At 49.8% G+C, this 19549-nt stretch overlaps 2 protein-coding genes across 8 annotated transcripts in view; both read right to left on the bottom strand.

Annotated features, from left to right (window-relative positions):
• cgnb (cingulin b) overlaps positions 1–13501 on the bottom strand; it is an 18877-nt gene extending 5376 nt beyond the window's left edge. Inside the window, exons 1-13 of one of the 4 annotated variants that reach the window (XM_023959683.2) lie at positions 12837–13501; positions 8577–9682; positions 8404–8498; positions 8265–8334; positions 5762–5850; positions 4885–5017; positions 4590–4802; positions 2939–3066; positions 2119–2233; positions 1755–1967; positions 1533–1625; positions 1036–1281; positions 782–952 (exon numbers count right to left, since the gene is read on the bottom strand). In XM_023959683.2, coding sequence (XP_023815451.1) covers positions 782–952; positions 1036–1281; positions 1533–1625; positions 1755–1967; positions 2119–2233; positions 2939–3066; positions 4590–4802; positions 4885–5017; positions 5762–5850; positions 8265–8334; positions 8404–8498; positions 8577–9668 — 2658 coding nt within the window. In that variant the 5' untranslated portion in view covers positions 9669–9682; positions 12837–13501. The remainder of the gene's footprint in view (positions 1–781; positions 953–1035; positions 1282–1532; positions 1626–1754; positions 1968–2118; positions 2234–2938; positions 3067–4589; positions 4803–4884; positions 5018–5761; positions 5851–8264; positions 8335–8403; positions 8499–8576; positions 9683–12836) is intronic. The other 3 variants (XM_023959685.2, XM_078955156.1, XM_023959684.2) reach the window with 3 other exon arrangements.
• A 534-nt stretch (positions 13502–14035) lies between these two features.
• Positions 14036–19521, bottom strand: pygo2 (pygopus homolog 2 (Drosophila)). Of its 4 annotated transcripts, none has more exons than XM_023959691.2 (4): positions 19357–19521; positions 17506–17709; positions 16913–16965; positions 14036–16832 (listed from the first exon to the last, which is right to left on the bottom strand). In XM_023959691.2, the coding sequence occupies exons 2-4, from the start codon at positions 17552–17554 to the stop codon at positions 15228–15230; spliced, it is 1707 nt and encodes a 568-aa protein (XP_023815459.1). In that variant the 5' UTR covers positions 17555–17709; positions 19357–19521; the 3' UTR covers positions 14036–15227. The 4 variants fall into 4 exon arrangements, with proteins under 4 accessions (XP_023815459.1, XP_023815460.1, XP_023815462.1 ...); XM_023959692.2 differs by having other exon boundaries at positions 17506–17566; positions 19357–19498; XM_023959694.2 differs by lacking the exon at positions 17506–17709 and having other exon boundaries at positions 19357–19496.
• Between the last annotated feature and the right edge of the window lie 28 nt (positions 19522–19549).

Raw genomic sequence — 19549 nt, 5'->3', positions numbered from 1 at the left:
AAAACGTTCTTCTTTCAACCATTATAACTTCAACATACTTTCAGCTAAAACGCCTTTAAAACGTTAAAATGCTCACAAGGCTTTGGGCTAAAACATGTTTTAGTCTTGGGATTATGCAATCGATAGTTTTTTCACAAATTAACTTCAAACTTTGATTACTCTTCAACAATCTGATTCACTCTGGCGTCACGTCACACGCTGTGCCGGTCGACGGAGGAAAAAACATTCAACTTTTTCAAACAAAGCTCCCTCACGTCTAGAAAGTCAAATCAATCCCCAATAATATGTATATATAAATGTAGGCGTGTTTGTTGGCTTTTCTAAAATGTATTTTGTGTTCAGATGTTAGTTTGACTTTTCTTTTAAATCCTCCCGGATGCCAGAGAGTCGCTGCAGCACTGAACGATCAGAAACAGTCATATGATGTGTTTCCTGTTCCGTGTTGGTGGCGTCATGGCATGACACACGTGATCTGTGGGGCACAACTTTGCTGCTTTCTGGCATTTTTCACAAACACATTTGTTGTTATTGTGCTGTTTTCACTTTAATTATAGGAAACTTTGATCATTTATTTTCCAATTCTTAGCCTTTAAGTTTCATTTTCATTCAGAAATATAACATTCAACGCTGCATTTTCTTCTGGAAGTGCAGCTCCTTTTAGTTCTAGTCCCTTTTAATTTTGCAAAACATAACTTGAAGTCGTTTGTAAAAATGCTTTGGAGTCTGAAAAAGTTCAAATCCTGCATGATTGTGTTGCGACTGTGACTCCTCCTCTCCTCACCTCCTCCTGCTGGCCCTTCAGGTGGGCCTGCGCCCTCTGCAGCTCCGCCTGCCGGTCCTTGGCGTTCCGCTGAGCCTCCAGCAGCTCCTTCCTGGAGCGTTCCCGGAAGTCGTCCAGCTGCGTCTGCAGGGTGGCCACGGACTGCCGGGAATCCGCCATCATCATCTCCATCTGAGGGAGGAGACGGGTGGAGGCGCTCACTGCGTCTGCGTGACTCAAACCCACCTCCCAGCAGCTCCTCGCGCTCCTCGCACCTCCTTGGTGATCTTCTCCAGCGCTCGGTCCAGCTGCCTCTTCTGCTCCTCCAGGTCCACCTTGCCCTTCTTCAGGACCTCCCGCTCCAGCTCCCGCTCCTCCAGCCGGCGGCTCAGTTCGTCCCTCTCTTTGGCGAGGCGGCCGGCGCCTCTTTTGGCGTCCTCCAGCTGAGACTTCAGAGCCCGGTTCTCGTCCTCGAGCGCATCCAGCTCCTCGCTGGGGTCAGAGCTCCGTGGGAGTTTGGACTGTAGGAGGTCCGCATGTGGAGACAGAAAGCAGCAGTTAGAATCTGGACCAGCATGCAGAGAACAGCCATTTCTGGAGGATTCATCTTTAAAACTGGGAAAACTTCCTCCCTGAGGGGAGCGTGAGGAAACAAAAACTCCCTCCTGTTGTGTTTTGGGGAGAAACATTTCAGCAGATTCTTTTTTGCTGTCTGGCCTAAGATGGCGCCGGCGTGGGAGGACGTTGGCATTCGTCTGTTTGTGTGCAGTACCATGCGGGCCAGCCGCTCTCGGAGGCGAAGGTTGGTTTCCTGCAGCTCCAGCGCGGCGCCCTGGTCCACCGCCGTCTGTGCGGCAGAGGACGCCTACAGAGCAGAAACCAGCACGCCGTTTAGAATCATTTGCCTACATTTGATTGGTTTTAGAGAACAAATCAGAGGGAGTTTCTATTATTGTCTGGAAGCGTCTGGGTCTGTCTCTCCATGATGCTTCACCTCGTTTGCCCTTTCGAGGGCCTTCTCAAGCTCCTCCTTGTCGCTCTCCGACTGCTCCTTCAGACGGCGGATCTCGGCCTGCAGCTCCGCCTCCTTCTCTCCGCTCGCCTTCTTCAGGGCGCCGAGAGCCTCATTCTTCTCCTCCAGCTCGGCCTTTTGTCTGTCCAGATGGGCGCGAGTTTGCTTCAGGTCGTCATGGCAACGCCGGAGCTCCTTGGTGCAAAGCACATTCAGAGACGTGTGAATAGAGAAGCATCTGCAGGCGTGTGCGATCACGCCGGAGTAAATATGCTTTTGAAATCGACAGACAGGAAAAAGGAAAAACAGGAATTCTGAGGGATCAAAAGAAGACGGATCTGCCTACATCTTTTAGAGATCGGGTCTCTGCAGAAGAGTCTTTTCCTGTTGAAGGCTGGGAGTCCTGAAGATCTTTGAGTTCCTCTTCCACTTTTTTCTTCTCCAAATGAGACTTTTTAAGTCTGTGGAGCAGAAAACGTGAGAAGGATTTAGTGTCAATGCTGTTAAACATCATGTAAAGTCATTTAAACCAGGATGCAGCCTTCAGCCACATGTCTGTCATCAAACACGGAAACCTTTCAACCGAGAAGGAAAAGCTTCACAAACGTCAGCGAGTTATGGGAAAAAGGGAGGAAAGAAGTCCAACGTTGGAACTGCTCTGCGTGTTTTTACTGTTAGTTCCTCAAACTAAACTCAAATCGACAGTTTTTCTTGATCAAATGTTCAAAATATGACCCAGAAATCAGATTTTAAAGGGAATTTATTGCTTCATTATAGGAAGATGTTAAATTATGGTTAAATGTAAATGTAATCATGAAAGAATAATCTGTATACTCCTGTAGATTTCTTTCTGAAAAAAAGTCACTCGAGTTTGATTTTCATTAGACGTCTGTCAGAAAAGATTAGAGACATTCACAGATTGAATCTGATTGGAAGCTAAATAACTGCTAGAACCAAACAAATAAACAAAGTGGAACTGGTTTTGTCCTCACGGATGGCGGCAGGGACGATTCCACTTCCTGCCAAATGAAAACGGGGCTTCATTAAAATCAACTATTGGGAATAAAACGTTAGGTGTGGCTGATGTGCTGTTTGGGGTTTCATGGTGCTGATGCTGTGAGGACGGCCACGGCTGTGGATCAGAGTCTGCTTCCTCTGGGACTCACTGCTCCGTGACGACCTGCAGCTCCGTCCTCCACCGCTCGCCCTGATCTTTGCAGCTCTCCAGCTCCTCCTCCAGCACGGACACAGAGGCGTTCACCCTCTCACGCTCCTCCTCGATCTGCTCCTGGGACTGGTGGCACAGAAACAAACACACCTGAACCCTGCAGATCCGGCAGAAGGGCTCCTTCACTTCCTGTCTTTATCGGAGAATAAATAACACATTCAAATCCCTCGGATTATCTCAGATCCTTGTGAATTTTAAACAAACTGAGATTATAATCCAATGATCAGTATGATCATTAACTCTAAGAAGTATTTGACTTTAAAGCAACAACAACAATCCTCCTGAAGATCAGGACAGAAACTTTCATGATTTTGTGTCACAGAACAGCAGCATCTCTGCTCAGCGGCTGCTCTTTGGTTCCACCCGACAGTCTTCTGACGATATGTTCCCTGCATTTGTTCCTCCTGCAGAAAGCCAAAAATAGCTTCTGGAAGCAGAGACTCGGCTGAGAAAGTTTCTCTTTGTGATTCTTTTCATCCTTTCTGACTCTGCAGACAGAAATCAGTATGAGAAAAGAAAAGCCTGGAAGGCGTTTTTAGGACTGCTCAGACTGCAGGACGCCGGTGGGAGTCGGTTCAGTCGAGATTCTTCAAGAACGACAAGAAGGAAGAACAGAAGCTGCAGTCCGGATCCGTTTCCAGAGCAGAACTTCTGTCTGTTCCTGTCAGAAACTGAAAGGGACTAAAGAAAAAGTTCAACCAGAAAGTGAAAAAATCTGCTGATCTGGTTCTGGTTTTTGAAGGACGCATCGTTGCAGGAACATTTGAGGAGTAAACAAAGTCATCTCGATTATTTTTATGGTGGGGGGGGGCTCATCTGATGTCTGCTAGTGGAAACAAATGACCGTCTGGGTTTTGGAACCGTCGACCGTAACACAGAACTGGACTGAGAGAGACCGACCCGGAGTCTGTTTATGTTTTCATGATACAGACGGCGCCACGTGGAGCCAGACGTCGGCAATAAGTGAGTTTCTATGGCAACCACTCTCAAAAAAACAAAACCCAGGAGTGAGCTTGTTAGAAGGCCAAACCCCTACTACTTCAAAGCGGGCCACGAAGTCTGTCAAACGCTCAGAACGGTGGACGTGGGGGCCAGCAGGCTCCGCCCCCTTGTATTGAGGGATCTGATTGGTCAGTTTATAACTGAAACTACAGAAAAACTATCCTGAATAGGATGATTATCAAGAAGATGTTAAAATAAAGGGCGGCAGATCCAGAACGGTTCTTCTGACCAATGGAAAGAGGGAATACCAGCTGTGGGACACTTCCTGTTTGGAACGCCTGGGGGGGGGGCACTCAGTCCAGATTCAGTTACAGTTAATAGACGGAGAAGAAAAGCTTAAAGTATTCATGAGACGATCCTCCCAAACGCCTTAAATGGACTTTCTGGCACTGATCCGGGTTCTAGTTCTGCTCGCTCAGGACGGTTTTGGATCCTCAGACTTTTTATCTTTGATCGTTTTCTCTCACATTAGAACAGAAATGTAAACGATGATGAGGACATCTTCATCCGTGAGTGGAGTTTTACTTGATTCTGTTTGTTTGGCGTGAGGACAGTGAAGCTCCGCCCTGCAGGTGGGAGGGGCTCACCTGTGTGAACTGCTCCATGGTCCTCCTCAGGTTCTCCATGTCCTGACTGTACTGCTCCCTCAGACACTCCATCTCCCTGTCGTGGCACTCCACCTCCTCCTTCAGCGCCCCCTTCAGGGCCGTCAGCTCCCGCTCCCGCTGGTGCAGCACCTCCTCCTGCCGCTGGTGCAGCACGGTGACCTCGGCCAGCTGCCCCTGCAGGACCATCACATCCTGTGGAAGAAGGAGGAGGAGGATGAGGAGGAGGAGCATCAGTGAAGTCCACAGGCCTGGCCGCCATGTTGGGCGCTCCTACCGTCTGCGTGGAGCCCGCTTGGGGGGGGAATTCAGAGACTCTCCTCAGCTCCTCCTGCAGCTGAGCCAGCTGATCCTCCTGCAGGAGCAGACGGGACTCTGCTGCGTCTCTGGCCTTCCGCTCTGCAGACAGCCTGCACACACACCATCAATAATGCAGCAGCAGCTTCACCAACAAAGCAGCTGCAGACCGACTGACCGACCGTCAGACGCCGGCGCCCAAAACGGACTTTACTAAACGTCTGATGGTGAAACGTCAGAGAAACGGACCAGAAGTGCCTTTAAAAAGACAAAAAATGTAAAAAACAAACGGATTTCTAGATTTTGTCTCTTCAGCTAAAGCTAAACCGAGTCTGAACCCGTCAGAACTGCAGATGCTCCGGCCGTCTCAGGATCCTCATGGATCCAACAGCTGGTTCTGTTCTGCAGGAACTGCTGTGGTTCTGTTTGGGCAAAAGGGTTTCTGGTGTTCTGAGTTAAATGTGTTGGTTCTAGGCAGACGGGTCGTCAATGGAACCCGCTGAGGTTTTCGACTCAAACAGAACAAACAGGAGAACGTTGAAGAACCTAGAACCACAGCGAAGGTTTGCAGTCGGCCCGGTTCCGTCTGCAGCTCTGATGTCTGTGTGGAGTCACCGGAGAGCACGTCTGACTTCATGATCAGATCACCTGATTATGGTACTACCACCACCTTACATGCAGCTGCATAAATCATTCTAATGAGGTTCAGCTATTTTGTTTGAGGAGGAAACGCTCATGAAGACGACCAGCGGCTGCGTCCTGCCAGCCGCATCTCAACAGGCTTCGGATCAACATGCAGTCTGGTTCAGAGAAACAGATGAAGCCAAAGAGAGGGAGGTCGTAGAAGGAGGTCGTACTCGTTCTGCGTCTGCTGCAGGTCCTTTCTGCAAAGTTGGAGCTGCTCCTCGAGCGGCGCCGCTCTGATGATCCCATCAGATCCCCTCCTCTGAAAAACGCCAAAGCAGAGAGAACATGAGGAGGACGGCAGACATGGAGCAGCTCACACAGAAACCAGGGGCGAGGATTTCTCCACACATTTCTGCAGAGCCAGAAGCACCTCCTCGCCCACACTGCTCCTCATGAAAGGAGCCCGAGCAGGAAGCCGAAGCGCCGCCATCCCCCTCCCACACAGCCAGAGCGCAGACAAAGCCCGGCTTACAGATGTTCCTGAAGGACAGTTTCCAGATCCTGCTGTTCTGCAGTCAGTCAGGATGAACAGAACCGACTTTCCTTCTCCTCTCAGCCTGGGTTCCCCGTCAGAGAGGCTCCAATTATCATTAAAACACCTTTTAATTGGGAAATTTGAATAATAATCATTTTAATCAATTATGAGACAGAAAAAACTTTTTAAGCTGCAGGAAGGAAAAACACGGAACTGTTTCCTCATCTGGACTGGTGGGTTTATTAAATAAACAACATTTATGAGGCGCTTCTACGACCCAGGCGTCACACTCCAGACCTCCAGCACCGGCGGCCTCCATGTTTGCCATGGAAGCTCCTCATTGGCTAAAACCCTCCTGATCCAGGTAACCAGCAGAACCCCCCCACAGGTGTCCCGGTCACAGGGGACTCATTTCTGGACTCTTATCCAACACATTTTTACTTAAACAGAGACACTGAAGCTTTTCTGATGTTTTGTAATTGTGTTTCAAAACAAATTAAACTCATGAAGTCTCAGGTTTCTGCAGACGTCAGTCTTCTGGTGAACTAGCTGCTGGTTTCTTTTCCCATGGAAGGAAAAAGGATGAACGTGTTGCTGCAGCTCGTGGAATATCATTTTAAATCAAAGTAAACATGGAGTTTTGCAGAGAGGACGGTTTAGAACAAAGACCAGAACCTGCAGAGACCTGCAGTTCTGCCGACCCGGTGCAGGGTTCCACCGCCGCTCTATTATTGATGGCGTTCAGAGACTGAGCCCCCGCCACCCGAGAGCTTTCCTCTGCAGGTGCATCGTTGCCAAGAGACCAAACAGCCGAATAATTCACAAGCAGCCGAGGGAGGGGGCACCGTGGGGGGAGGGGGGTCACATACAGAGGAGGAGGGGGTCTTAAAAGCATCAGCATGGAGTCGCATGAACAGGATAAGCCTCAGGGGGGTCAGCACGCTCCGTTAGCACACCTGTTCTGTCCCATCAGAGAGCATCATGGGAAACAGAGTAACAGAAACTTCAGAGCATCATCATCTGTTCCCTCCACAGAGCAAACACGGACGCCACAAACACGGACGCCACAAACACGGACGCCACAAACACGGACGCCACAAACACGGACGCCACAAACACGGACGCCACAAACACGGACGCCACAAACACGGACGCCACAAACACGGACGCCACAAACACGGACGCCACAAACACGGACGCCACAAACACGGACGCCACAAACACGGACGCCACAAACACGGACGCCACAAACACGGACGCCACAAACACGGACGCCACAAACACGGACGCCACAAACACGGACAAAAAGGGAACTCTGTTCAAATATGATAAAGATTAGATAAATTATGTTGAGCTTAATGAAAGTGAAAAGGACAAACTCTGTTTCTTGATTTAAACTTATTTTGATCTTTTAGGGTCGTAAAAAATACTTTTTCTGTTGATTTTTTTAAGACTAAAGACAATTTCCTTATTTTAGGAAGCTTAAATATTTTTTGCTTAGATTTAAAAATGTGAGGCAGAATTTTTACTAAAAAAAGTTCTGATGAAATCTTGTTTCTGTCATTAATGCACCGTATTTGTCGGCTTGAGCATTTTGGTCTCAGCCCTTCAGTGGATTCCTTCCTCCTGCTGTCCATGCCTGACATGTTCTTAACATAATACATGGCTCCAGAACCCATCCAGAACCATCCAGAACCCCATCTGATCCGACAGACACCCCTGTAGCTCAGGAGACTTTTCAGCTCAAGTCAAGAAGGAAATTAGTTTTTCTAGAGGAGTGGAGGCCAACCGGCGCCAACCGGCGGCGCTCCTGACCCACGATTTCTGGATTCTATGTGTGTTTTGACAAATGTAGCGGCGTCTCATTGATGCACCAGGACATTAAAAAAAAAAAACAACAACAGAAAACTAAGACGAAAATAATTCAGTAAAACCTGGAGAACCAACAAAATGTTTTTCTTTAATATAATTTTGGTGTTAGCAATAATCAGAAAATCCAGTAATGTTGAGAAGAAACAGGGTTCCAAACGGACCCTGGGGGGGGGTCTCCAGGGTTCAACCGTATTCACACCAACTGCATCCCAACACTGGAAATATTTCCAATCTGAAGGACGTGATTTCATCCAGATTTTGCTCAGGGAGAGATGAGCGACGGACAGATGACACAGAGACGGACTAACGGGAGGAGGAGGACGTACCTTAAGGCGGTCGGTCGTCTCGCACACCAGGTCGACTTTCCTCCTCAGCGACGCTTCGCTCTCGCTGGAGCTGAGGAGAAACGTCAGAGGATGAGTTCATGGCGACCCTCGTGTGACCCGACCTTTGAGGGTCCCTCACCCGTCTTTCAGGATGCCGTAGATGGCGTGCTTGAGTCGACCCTCGTGTCCATCTACAGCGTCTGCGTTTTGGATAAAACTCTTGGAAGGAACCACCTTTAGGAAAAAGACAAAATTCCCATGATCCATCCATCCTCTCTGACGCTCTCATCAGGACCAGCTGCTGGTACCTACAGGCTTCGTTGCAGGAACCGTTTCCTTGGCAACAGACTTCTCTGGTGGACTGAGGCCCGCCTTCAGGCCCGTCTCCTTGGCCACGGTTGCCGGTCCGTTTCCCACGCTTCCTTTAACCGGAGCCAAAGGCTTTAGAAAACTGGAGGGTGGAGGCGGAGCCTCTTCGTTCGTGCCCACAGAGGAAGACGAGGGAGGAGGCAGAACCTCTGGTTCTGAGTTTTTTCTTGCATCAAGGCTTCTGGATCTGGTGCGCTCGTCGAAGTTGAGCCTCTGCCGGGCTCCAGAGCGGCCGCGGGTCTGCGGGGGGTCGCCCCCCGGTGTTCCGCTGTTGAACTTGCTGATGAGTTTATTGATTGGGGCCAGGGAGTTGGTGTCGATGGCTGCAGCGGGATCCCCACGGGCTGCAGCAGGAGGTTCTGGCCGGGGCTGCTGCGGGGAAGGGGGAGGCGCTTTCTTCTCCTGGTACCTCCCCAAAGAGCTGGTGAGGCTCGGCCCACTTGGGGTAAACTTCCTGGGTCCAAGACTAGACCAGACTGGTTTCAGGCCGGCTTCGTTGTACTCCTCCGGGACAGTCCGTCCGGGTGTTTTCTCCATTCTGCCGAACGTTGCCTTGGGCTCAGGTTTGGGCCTTTCCCCGTCTCTGCTCCTCCCACCTCCTCGCTCCTCGTCCCCTTGTGTTCCCGCCTGACCGTCCCCCGGAGGCCTCCTCAGAGGACTCCCAAAATTCTCCGCCTCTTCATCCTCCACAGGTGGAGCAGGGGATGGTGGGACGCTCTCAGTGGGGCTGTACCGTTTGGGGACTTCTGCCGGTTCCTTTGGTTTGGGGAGGGTGCTGTACCCCTCAGGGGTGGGGGCGGTGAGCTGTACTCCATACGAGTCCCCCTTGTCTCCATCCTTCAGAACCACGTAGGGCTGACCCGAGATTCCCTGAACCCGCACGGCCACGCCGTACTTGTTGGAGGGCGGGGCCGCGCCGGCGCCTCCCCTGGATTTATCGGGGAAACCTCCGCCCGTGTCGTGCAGGTCTTTGATGAAGCGGATCTGAACGCCGTAATCCACGAGCGGCTTCCTGTCGCTGGACAGCGTGCTCATGGCTCCTCGGTCGTCTGTGAGAGGCAGCAGAAGAAGAGAAGGTGATGAAGACGAGGAGAACACTTTGAAAAGAGGAATCATTCTGACATCGCAGGCTGTTCTGAGGAGGTTCAATTCCCGAGTCTGAGGGTTTGCCTTCATGGTCAACGGGACACCGAGTCTCTACGAGTCCAGATGAAAGGTGTGGAGGTCCAGAAGGAAAAACCAGAGCAGGACTGAGTTTTTCTAAAACTGTCAGAAATTCAAAATGAGGAAAAACTTTTTTTCAAAGCAGGAGGGGAAACACTGGCAGGGTTTAGATTTCCACTAAACTTAAAAAAATAAAAATAATGAACCCGTCAGGCTGAAACGTTTCTACCAGACTAGTTAGTTTATGCTCAGCAATTCATTTATCTGATCTAATGTCAAACAATCGACTCTTTGTGTCAGGACTTCAATGCATGGATAGTCTCACTTTCATGACTCATTTTCATACAGTAGAATGTAAATATTTACATTACGATATAGAGCAACTAGATTTGATTAGTCCCACGTCTGCGTTTCAGGATCCAATGACCTCCAAGCTGCTGCTTCTCAATAGACGAGAGCTTCAGGAAAAAGAATTATTTAGATCTATTACTCAGTTTCACCTTTTTTAAAAGCCAAAGAGCTGCATCTCAGTTCAGACCTTCATCCTGGAAACATCAGGAACATCTGCATCGCTGCAGAAGATGGAGGTTCTGATGTCAGCCGTGAGCTGGAAAAACATTTCCCTAAAGCTGCTCTGCAGAGGAAGCGTGAAGCACTTCCTGGTGGACGGCGGCTGATGGCGGTCCTGATGAGGAACCGACACTAGCAGGTGACACGACTCCTAAAATACAAGTGACTCAGGTTTCTCTTTCTTTCTTCCCTTTGAGGTTCTAGAAACTTTGAAAAACTTCAAATAAAAAAATAACTTTGGTCTAAAAAAAAAACCTGGGAGACAAAAACTGTCTGTCTGCAGCCCGCCAAAGGTGGGCGAAGGCCATCTCTGGGGTTTCCTCCAGAGAAGCCGACCCCCCACACCCCCAAAAAAAACCTGGAGTTCTGTCTGACTCCAGAACCCCCCCCCCCCCCCCCCCCCACACACACACACAAAAGAATCTGTTTCTGTTCAGCTGCTGATTAGAGAGAAACACAAAAATAAACCGGCTTTGTGCTTTTCTGAGCTGCTGTTTGTGGTCATTTTAACATTAAATACGGTTTTTCTTCTGCTTTGAAAGTTCATTTAGTCATTAAACACGTTTCTGGAATAAGGAAGTGTGTTGCCCTGGGAACAGATAAAGTCTGATGCTGATTTAGTGAAAACGATTCCAACTGAATATTAGATTGTTTGAAAGAAAATGGATCTGATCCAAAGCAGAAGCCTAAAAATGTTTTCTTGTTAATGAAGGAATTCTTGATGGTTGTTAAATTAAACTCTGACTGCGTTTAATTAGGACTATAAGCCAAAACACGTCCACCTGATATGCTCCAAAATGAGAGTCAGGGGGTCAAATAATCCGGCTATTGTCCAGGCTTTGTGGAGCATTAAACACCTGGGGCTGTGCGAAAGAGTCCTGCCGCCCTTCATCCCGCCACAGAAGCACTGAGGCGCAGTGTTTACTCTGAGCGGGACACACCAGTTCAAGCATTCGCTCCTGTGACCGGCCGCGTGCGCACACACACACACACCCACACCCGCACCCGCACCCGCACACACACCCGCACCCGCACCCGCACCCGCACACGCACACGCACACGCACACGCACACGCACACGCACACGCACACGCACACGCACACGCACACGCACACGCACACACACACGCACACACACACGCACACACACACACACACACACACACACACACACACACACACACACACACACACACACACACACACACACACACACACACACACACCTGTACGACACATTCCAGCTGACTAAACCAACAGACACCAGTGAAACGTTCTCCCATGACCTCCTGAAACGGCGTTCTGGTTCTCCACACGCAGCACCTGAACCAGCAACATTCAGATTAGTGGATCTTTTCTGAAACATTCCCAGGATTCCAGACCCCCCCCCGTTTTTTTCCATTTGCGCGTGGTTTGCATTTGTGGATTCAAAGGAAACGTGAACATGGACTGTAAGATCCTTGGCATTTGGCCAACTATAAATGAGGTGGAGAAGCTGAAGGATTCAGCCCAACGGCTGCAGCGGATCTCAGTGCAGCCATGATGATGATGATGATGATGATGATGATGATGATGCAAACATGTGAGAACAGAAGTTTGAACAAAGGACCAGTTGTTGGTCAGTGAGCGGCGGCGGCGCTCTTTGCTGATAACAATCCTAGATTAAACCAGGTTCAAATGGGAGGGATTTAGTGGGCCCAGGTTAACCCAAAGAAACCCGATCACCTGTCCAGGTAATCTACCAGGCTATGAAAACACTGTAGGCTCTTCTGAAATCCATCCTCCGAGGACGAGTGGGGCAGGAAGGCGTGGATGGGTGGGGGTATGATGGAGACGTCCTGAGCTGCTGCTGAAACCCCAGAGTTTCTGTCATGACGTCATGTTTTAATTCAAAGTCTAACAGGTGGAGCAGCCCCGCCAGCCTGGCTCTTTGAGGGAGGGGGCACTACCTGCTCAGCCACCCCCACCTGTTCTCTGAGCTGTCACAAGGAAGAGCTTTGTGGAGGGAACAGGAATGCGGCAGATCTGCTCCGACAGCAAGCAGGCTGAGAGTTCTCTGTTTCCATGCCCAATGGCACATCGGCAGGAAGGCAGGAGTTAGTCCACTACCGGAAGCGAACAAATTTGAATCTAACCTGTTTCCAACATCAAATGAAAAATAAATAAACTGTAAACAACAATAAAAATGCAATTCGCCGTATTTTAGGCTTTTTAATTGACTTTAACGTGTTTCTTTGGGGAAAAGAAGAATACCATCAGAGAAACTCAAGTTAGGATCTGGAAAAGCCTTTGGCACAGTCATTCTTGTCGTAAATGATTACAATAATGAGCAGTTTCTGATCCTTAGAGCAGCGTTTTCCTGCCATAAATAGCAACACTTTGATAAAATTCTCATAAAAGGAAAACCGGGAGCTAATCTGCAGATGATTCGCTGCTTTATCTCCTCACGCGCGTAAAAACAGCTACTCACGGGGTTTCAGCTGAAGATGCCTGGAGTCTACGGCGGCACGCGGACCCCGGAGCACCTGTCTGCTCCTGCTGGGTTGCGTCACACCCACCTATCCGGTCGGTCGGTATCGACGTGCGTCGAAACCGCGGCTTGTTTACGGAGCGGCGACGCACCTGCAGCTCGGGACGCGCCGCAGATCCTCTTTACGCAGCGCAACAGATCCGATTAGTCCAAACGGAGAGCGCGCGCACGAGAGGCGCGCGGAAACTGGCTAAGAACGGCGCTCCTGGGATACTTTTTCCGGTTGAAAGAGTTCGGTTGTACCTGTGGAGCCGCCAGCAGGTGACCGTCGGTTTAATCAAAGGCTCAGCCTCCGAACAGGTCGCTCTGCGTTTGTTTGTCCCCACAAAAACACCCAGGAACGAGCCGAGCTCGCGCTCAGAGCTCCGCCAGGTAGAGCTGCACCTGTGCAGGTCAAACAAGTTCCCGGATGTCCTTTTCGGTCAGGGGTCGGAGCATGTGGTCCGCTTTGAGGGTCGGGGGAGAAGCTGTTTCTCAGGGAACCAACTAAACTAACTGGTCACCAGTGCAACCTGTTGCCAACAGAGCGTCCCTCCTCAGCGGACGTTTGATTGGACAGACGCCGGACGAGGGGCGGGGCCTGTGGGGTATTTTTTTTCATGGCTCTGGGCCGCTGAAGGTGCGGCGGCCTTTTTATTCTAAATCAAAAAATTAGCTTTATTGCCGAATTTAGTTATGAATATAATACTTGGTTAATAAAACCAGATTTATTAAATAAAATTGAAATGAAAGTTTGTCATAATTACTGAAAGCAAATAGGATGTTTTCCATATGAAAGTCAAATGTGTATAAATGTTAGTTTTGATCAGATGTGTTCAGTGTTCTGCGGGTGGAGGAGCAGCACGCGCTCCTTTAACTGACCACTACCACTAAAGAGGCTCATCTTTGTTTTTGGCCACCAAAGTTCAAAGTTAGGAAACGTGAAGGCCTTTAGATAAACCCTCATCAATTAAAGATCAAAATGATCCGCTCCTCTCACCAAAGTAGCTTCAGGAACCAAATGAGTTTCTGTGATCATCCAAAACCAAATGTACCAGTTTTTCACGGAGAAACAAAGTCTGAAAAATGTTCTGGTTTCATTTCCAACACCTTCGGGACTCGTTACCTGAGCTGCTAAGCAGGAGAAAGAAACTCAACGATAGGTCTCAAAACCTCATTTTTAATACAATTTGCAAAAACAAAAAATGGACAAACACAAATCTCTCTTTTTTAGTTTTTTAAGAGTTCAGTACCTTTCCTTTGCCACTTGGTAATACCCACCGGTTCCACCAGGGGGCGCCAGAGCAAAAGCACAAACACCAGTACAAAACAAAGAACGGAAAGAAAAGGCAACCTGGACATTTGATGAAGATTAAAAAAGAACAAAAGGGGAAGGAGAATCATTATGAACACTTTATAAAAGCAGTTTGAATTTCTTTCGCACTTTAGTTTTTTGGTCTACTTTAAAGTCTCCTGCAGAGCAGAAACCAGAAAACAAACGGATCAGTTACTGCATTTCGTCATGCAACCCTTTGCTCATTTTTAAAAAAATTGTATTTTAGAGGACTATACACATCTGATATGACAAGTCACTAGTTGCTATGCAAACACCACCCAGAAGCACATTTCATGTGTACTGCAGATAGAAGGAAACGAGCCACTCAAACGTAGAAAAGCCAAAAATGTACAGAAACACAACCGAGAGCAAAGTTCAACTCATCGCTTTGTTCACTGCTCGACTCGACAGCTTGTTCACGACGGATGGAAGTTCAAGACTAAAGTTTAGTGGGAGTATTTACAAGTTCTTTGAGGATGAGACGCTCCTTCTGCGGCGTGGGGATCGAACCCTTGGGATGATTCAGCACTGAGTACAAAACGATGCGCCGCGGGAGAGAAACGCGTCTGAACGTCAGACCAGGAAGTGCAAAACACTCCAAGCTGCTACGTCATGTTTTGATCTGCAGTGGAAGGGGGCGGAGCTTGTTCGTTGGTAGAAAATCTGATTACATTTTCCGGATGATTGTTTCTTTTCTGACTGAACGGTTTTTAGCGCATCACCTGCGTGCGGGGAGCTGACGGCGGCGTCTTAACGGTTTGAGGTAGTGCGTTGGTGTCAGTGCCGTGCTGATTGGCAGGTGGGCGTGTGAAGAACCGTCGTGGTAACATTCATCATCATGTGACTCTGGTGGCTTTTGGGGGGGGGGGGGGGGGGGGGGATCATTCACCTAGAGCCGCTCAAAGTGCTGTGTACAAGCCAATGAGTGTGTCGCTGTTCGTAGTGACCGACTAGAGGAGGGGCGGAGCCACAGCTGAGCTGGACGCTGACACGGCACGCGCCACGCCGCGCTCCCTCTAGCTCTCGTTAGCCGCCACCAACTGGCCGAGGCCTTGGCGCACAAACACCGCCTGGATGTCCTTGGTCTTGATGCAATAGTCACACGCCCAGACGGCGGCGCTCTCTCGAGTCAGCAGCCCGTACGCCGGCTCGGTCAGGCCCGTGCAGTCGCGGTGGAACCACCGCTGGCACGACGCCTCGCAGAGGATGGCGTCCTGGTCGTCGTGGACCTCTGCCACGCAGTGGCCGCAAGGAAACACCATGCCGGGACCGCCCAGCTTTCCAGGACCGAGACCGGTAGAGGGGGCGGCGGGTCCAGGAGGCAAAGGAGACTGGGTGTTGGGGGTTGGGGTGGAGTTAGAGGGGGGGTTGGGGTTGCTCCCAGGGGTGTGGCCGCCGTTGTTGTTGGTCAGGCTGTTCTGTGCAGAGTTGGAAGCAGCGTTGGACAGCGGACCTCCGGCCCCCAGACTGTTGTTCTGTTGGTTGTAGGACGTGGGACCGGGGGCAGAGTTTGGGGGGGTGGACTGCTGCTGCTGATTGGAGCTGTTAGAGTTGGGGGTGTTTGCGCTGCTGGGGTGCTGCAGCTGGTTGGACTGAGGATGCTGGGTTTGGCCCGACCCGTTCAGAGGACCGGGGGGGGAAGCGTTGGGGTTGGACTGTGGTGGTGCTGACGTGGGCTGACCTGGCGTGTTGCTGCCGGGCTGCTGTACATCGAGGTGACCGGGGAAGCCCCCCGCCGGCTGTTGCTGGCTAGAGTTAGGAGGACCGGGGGTGTTGTTGTTGGTGGGGGGGCCATTAGGATTTAGATTAAGCTGCTGCTGCGAAGGACCAGGAGGTCCCACAAAGTTCTTTCCATCCTCCCCACCTGGTCCTGGAGGACTGGGACCTGGATACGGGCCATCCTGAGAGGAGGGGAACGGTCCTTGGGGGGGCATGCCTGGCATTCCTCCTCCCACCATGTTGCCTCCAGGACCGCCACCCATCCCGCCCATCATGCCCATACCAGGACCCATTCCTCCCCCCATGGGAGGCAAAGGTCCCCGAGGTCCCCCCCCACCAGGTAACGGAGGGCTGCTGAACGAGTGTCCTCCCTGTCCATGCTGCTGTTGTGGAGGCATCCCAAACCGAGGGTGGGGCGGACCCCCACCTCCAGGACCCCCCATACCCCCAGGGGACAACATGGGATTAAATCCGGGGCCAGGATGCATTGGTGGGCTGAAATTTGGTTGCATGTTGAACTGAGAGGGGCCCCCCGGAGGGAAACCCCCACCTCCCCCAGTGCCCCCTCCACCGCCCACTGGAAAGCCAGGCATCCTTTCAAAGCCCAGCTGGTGGTGAGGTCCAGCATTAGACGGAGGTCCAAAAGGCAGCCTGCGCCCAGGCCCGCTCCCTGGTCCTCCCGGGCCTCCCATCAGGGTCATCCCCGCCCCCATTCTGCCTCCATACATGGGCCCGCCACCGCCACCTGGACTTTGGAGGAACGGAGCGCCACCAGGTCCAACGGCACCACTCGGTCGAGACGGAGGCCCAAAGTCATCGTCAAACGGGTTGGAGGCGACCAGATGGTCAACCATGGGTGTGGGGGGAGGTGCGAACTCCGTCAGGTGGGAGAACCCCGTCGTCTGAGGGGGGAGGAGACATCAAAGCTTAGCCATGCCTTTCTGCAGGAGAACAAACCGTACGTGAGGCGCGTCCGGCGTACCTGAGCCGTGGACTTTCTGGCCTTTTTCTTCTCCGGGCTCTTCATCTGTGATGCTGAAATGAGAAGAAAGGGCGGAAAAGATTAAACGCCCGTGACGAAACCGTGGCGTCCAAACCACGTGTCAATCAACCACCACCCAGGTGCAGCAGAACATTTGGATTGGCCAATACCCCTTAGTGACAGAGGGAGCAGCTTTAGACCTTGGGGCTCTTTTGGAAGTGCAACAAGTTGAAATGATTGAATGGTGTGACATGAGGACAAAATGCTGAACATCCAGGCGTCATCATCACCAAAGTTATGAAGCCCAGAGTCGCCAATGACCCAGGCAAGAGGGAGGGGCCGCAAACAGAGGCGTAAGAGGTAAGGTCAATGAGGAAAACAGGAAAAGACTGGGACATGAGAACAAGGAAACGCAATAGAAGATACACTGACATGAACCGCCGTCACAGACCCACTCTGTGAGAAACCGCCACCACAGCCGTGAGCGTTACACATGGGGAGACGAGGTTTGCCAACAGCACCAGCGCAGCCCGCTGCAGCGCAGTAATGGATGATTCCGATCTGTTTGGGAGATGGGTGAAATTGAGTCCTACCTTTTCGCTTTCCTTGTCCCGCCAGTAGCCTCCCCGATTCGGCAGCCATTATCTAATATGGCTGTCGGTGACGTGGCATATCACCGTTCATATGCAAGGGAAAAAAAAAGTTAAAAATGACGGCGTCTTGAAGGCTACGTGCCAGCTAGCTGGAATCAGCCTTCAGGTCATGTCTACGGTGGCCCTGAGGTGTGAAAAACAACACTGGACACAAAACACAAAAAGAAAACAAATCAAAAACGACCCCAAATCAAAAGATTTAGAAAAGCTTGATCAGTTAATTGATAAGCCAACTAGTTGCTTCACATTCTTTTTCCACACTTTAGTCAACATTTAAACAAAAACATACCTGAAAAGAAAAATGAGCTGAAATGTAGGAATCTGGTTTTAGATCTCAAAGGGTCTATATCCTGCTTTTCTTAAGCCTTTCAGAGTAAAGTATAACAATATGTTATATAAACTAAAGAACGCATTCTGCATGACATATACGTTATTTTCACAGTTCAGATTCCACCTGGAAGTAAGACGACTCAAACTCTGCGGCTCCGCCTTTCACGCCTTGTGGCTGCCGCCCGTTTTATGACGTCAACCTCGGCGGCGTGTCAGCGTTTCGCCCACGAGAAAGAAACATCGAATTTTTGCAAAAACCAATGTTCCTATAAAATGAAAGCGTTTAGCTGATCACCGCTAGCTCCACCGAGAAAGTGGGCGTGTGTTTTAGCCTGGGGGCGTGGCTGGTAGCACAGACTCTTCCTGGAAGGGGTGGTTCCTCACGTTGTGATGTCACAGTGTGAGAACACACTCATTTTCGTGGATTGGGAGGGGCTCATAGAGCAGGTTTTTAGAGGATGACTCAGAAATGTGTGAATGCATCAAAATACCACTTTGGGGCATTTTGATGCATTCAAAAAGAGGATTTTACATGATATAGGCCCTTTAAAGCATCCTAAAATATTCTTATGATAAATCAAGTTGAAGCCTCACAATCACCAACATCTAAAATGTTCTTTACAAAAATAAACTACAAAAGAAAAAAAGCAAATATATGAATCAACAATGTCAAATAAAAGCAAAAATGTTTGTTTTCTTGCATGCCTGTGGGTTTCATATCTGTATGAAGAATTATTTAATATTTTTTCTCCTCTAAATGCTGTTTATGTAGATGTTTGTTTCGTTAGTGTGTTAATATGATGTATTTTTGTCCAGTGTTGTTAAGTTTTACATCTTAGGGTCACCTGTCACGTGACTACAATCAAAAGTGTCACAAAAAACCCCAATTTTCCCCACCGACTCTTGGTAACTGCATAGTTGGTAACATAACGCCGGCCCAGGTCTGCAAAAATCCTTTTCAGCTGCACTTTTTCCCGTTCGGGTGTCTGTCACACCGGGATATGGTCACCAAATAAACGTCAGGTAAATTCTGCAGGGCTAACGCTGTTGTTAGGGTTCTAGAAAGCTGTTCTACCAAACAGTACTTAGCGAAACTAGTTGCCCATTATCTGGCATCCCTATCAGGACGTAGAAGAGACTGATCTTTAAAGTAATTACTTACAGATGTGTGGTTGAAAGTACCTAGCTAATCATGCTAGTCCCTGCACTTGCTAGCTAGCTAGCTAGCCACGTTACTCAATGTGGCTAGCTAGCTAGCAGCGATGTGATTTAACCCGGCAGTCGCGACATTAGACCGTTAACTGCAGTTTGTGTTTAGTTGCTTCAAATTCATATAAAAATATTTCCCCACATATGTATATAAATCGTCTATGGTGTGTGTTCAGCTTCAGTTAGCTGAGCAGCTAACGTTAGCTAATGATGGCTAACCATCTTGGAGTGTGTCGTGGAGGCAAACTGTACCCTTTCTCCGTTGCTTGCTGTGCTGTCCGTTAAATTGACACCTTCCGGTGTGTCATTGCCAGCAAAGCGGTCCTCACACGGTATATGCTGGATGATCCACCGCTCAACTATAATTCATTCAAAAACGCAAATTCTGCCATAATTACCATGGCCTTCTTCTCTACCGGACAAAGAGGGATAAGCAGGAGCATCG

This window comes from Oryzias latipes, chromosome 11 (genome assembly GCF_053564925.1).
Source record: "Oryzias latipes strain Hd-rR chromosome 11, Olatipes_Hd-rR_3.1".
NCBI lineage: Eukaryota > Metazoa > Chordata > Actinopteri > Beloniformes > Adrianichthyidae > Oryzias > Oryzias latipes.
This window is presented reverse-complemented; position numbering and strand designations above follow the sequence as displayed.

What these genes read in the sequence shown, in the direction of transcription:
- pygo2 (XM_023959691.2), bottom strand. Translation starts at nt 17,554, where the DNA reads ATGGCTGCCGAATCGGGGAGGCTACTGGCGGGACAAGGAAAGCGAAAA. An exon ending in GGGACAAGGAAAGCGAAAAG is followed by an intron (nt 16,966 to 17,505) that starts GTAGGACTCAAT and finishes TTCTCATTTCAG; the next exon opens with CATCACAGATGAAGAGCCCG. An exon ending in CCAGAAAGTCCACGGCTCAG is followed by an intron (nt 16,833 to 16,912) that starts GTACGCCGGACG and finishes CTCCCCCCTCAG; the next exon opens with ACGACGGGGTTCTCCCACCT.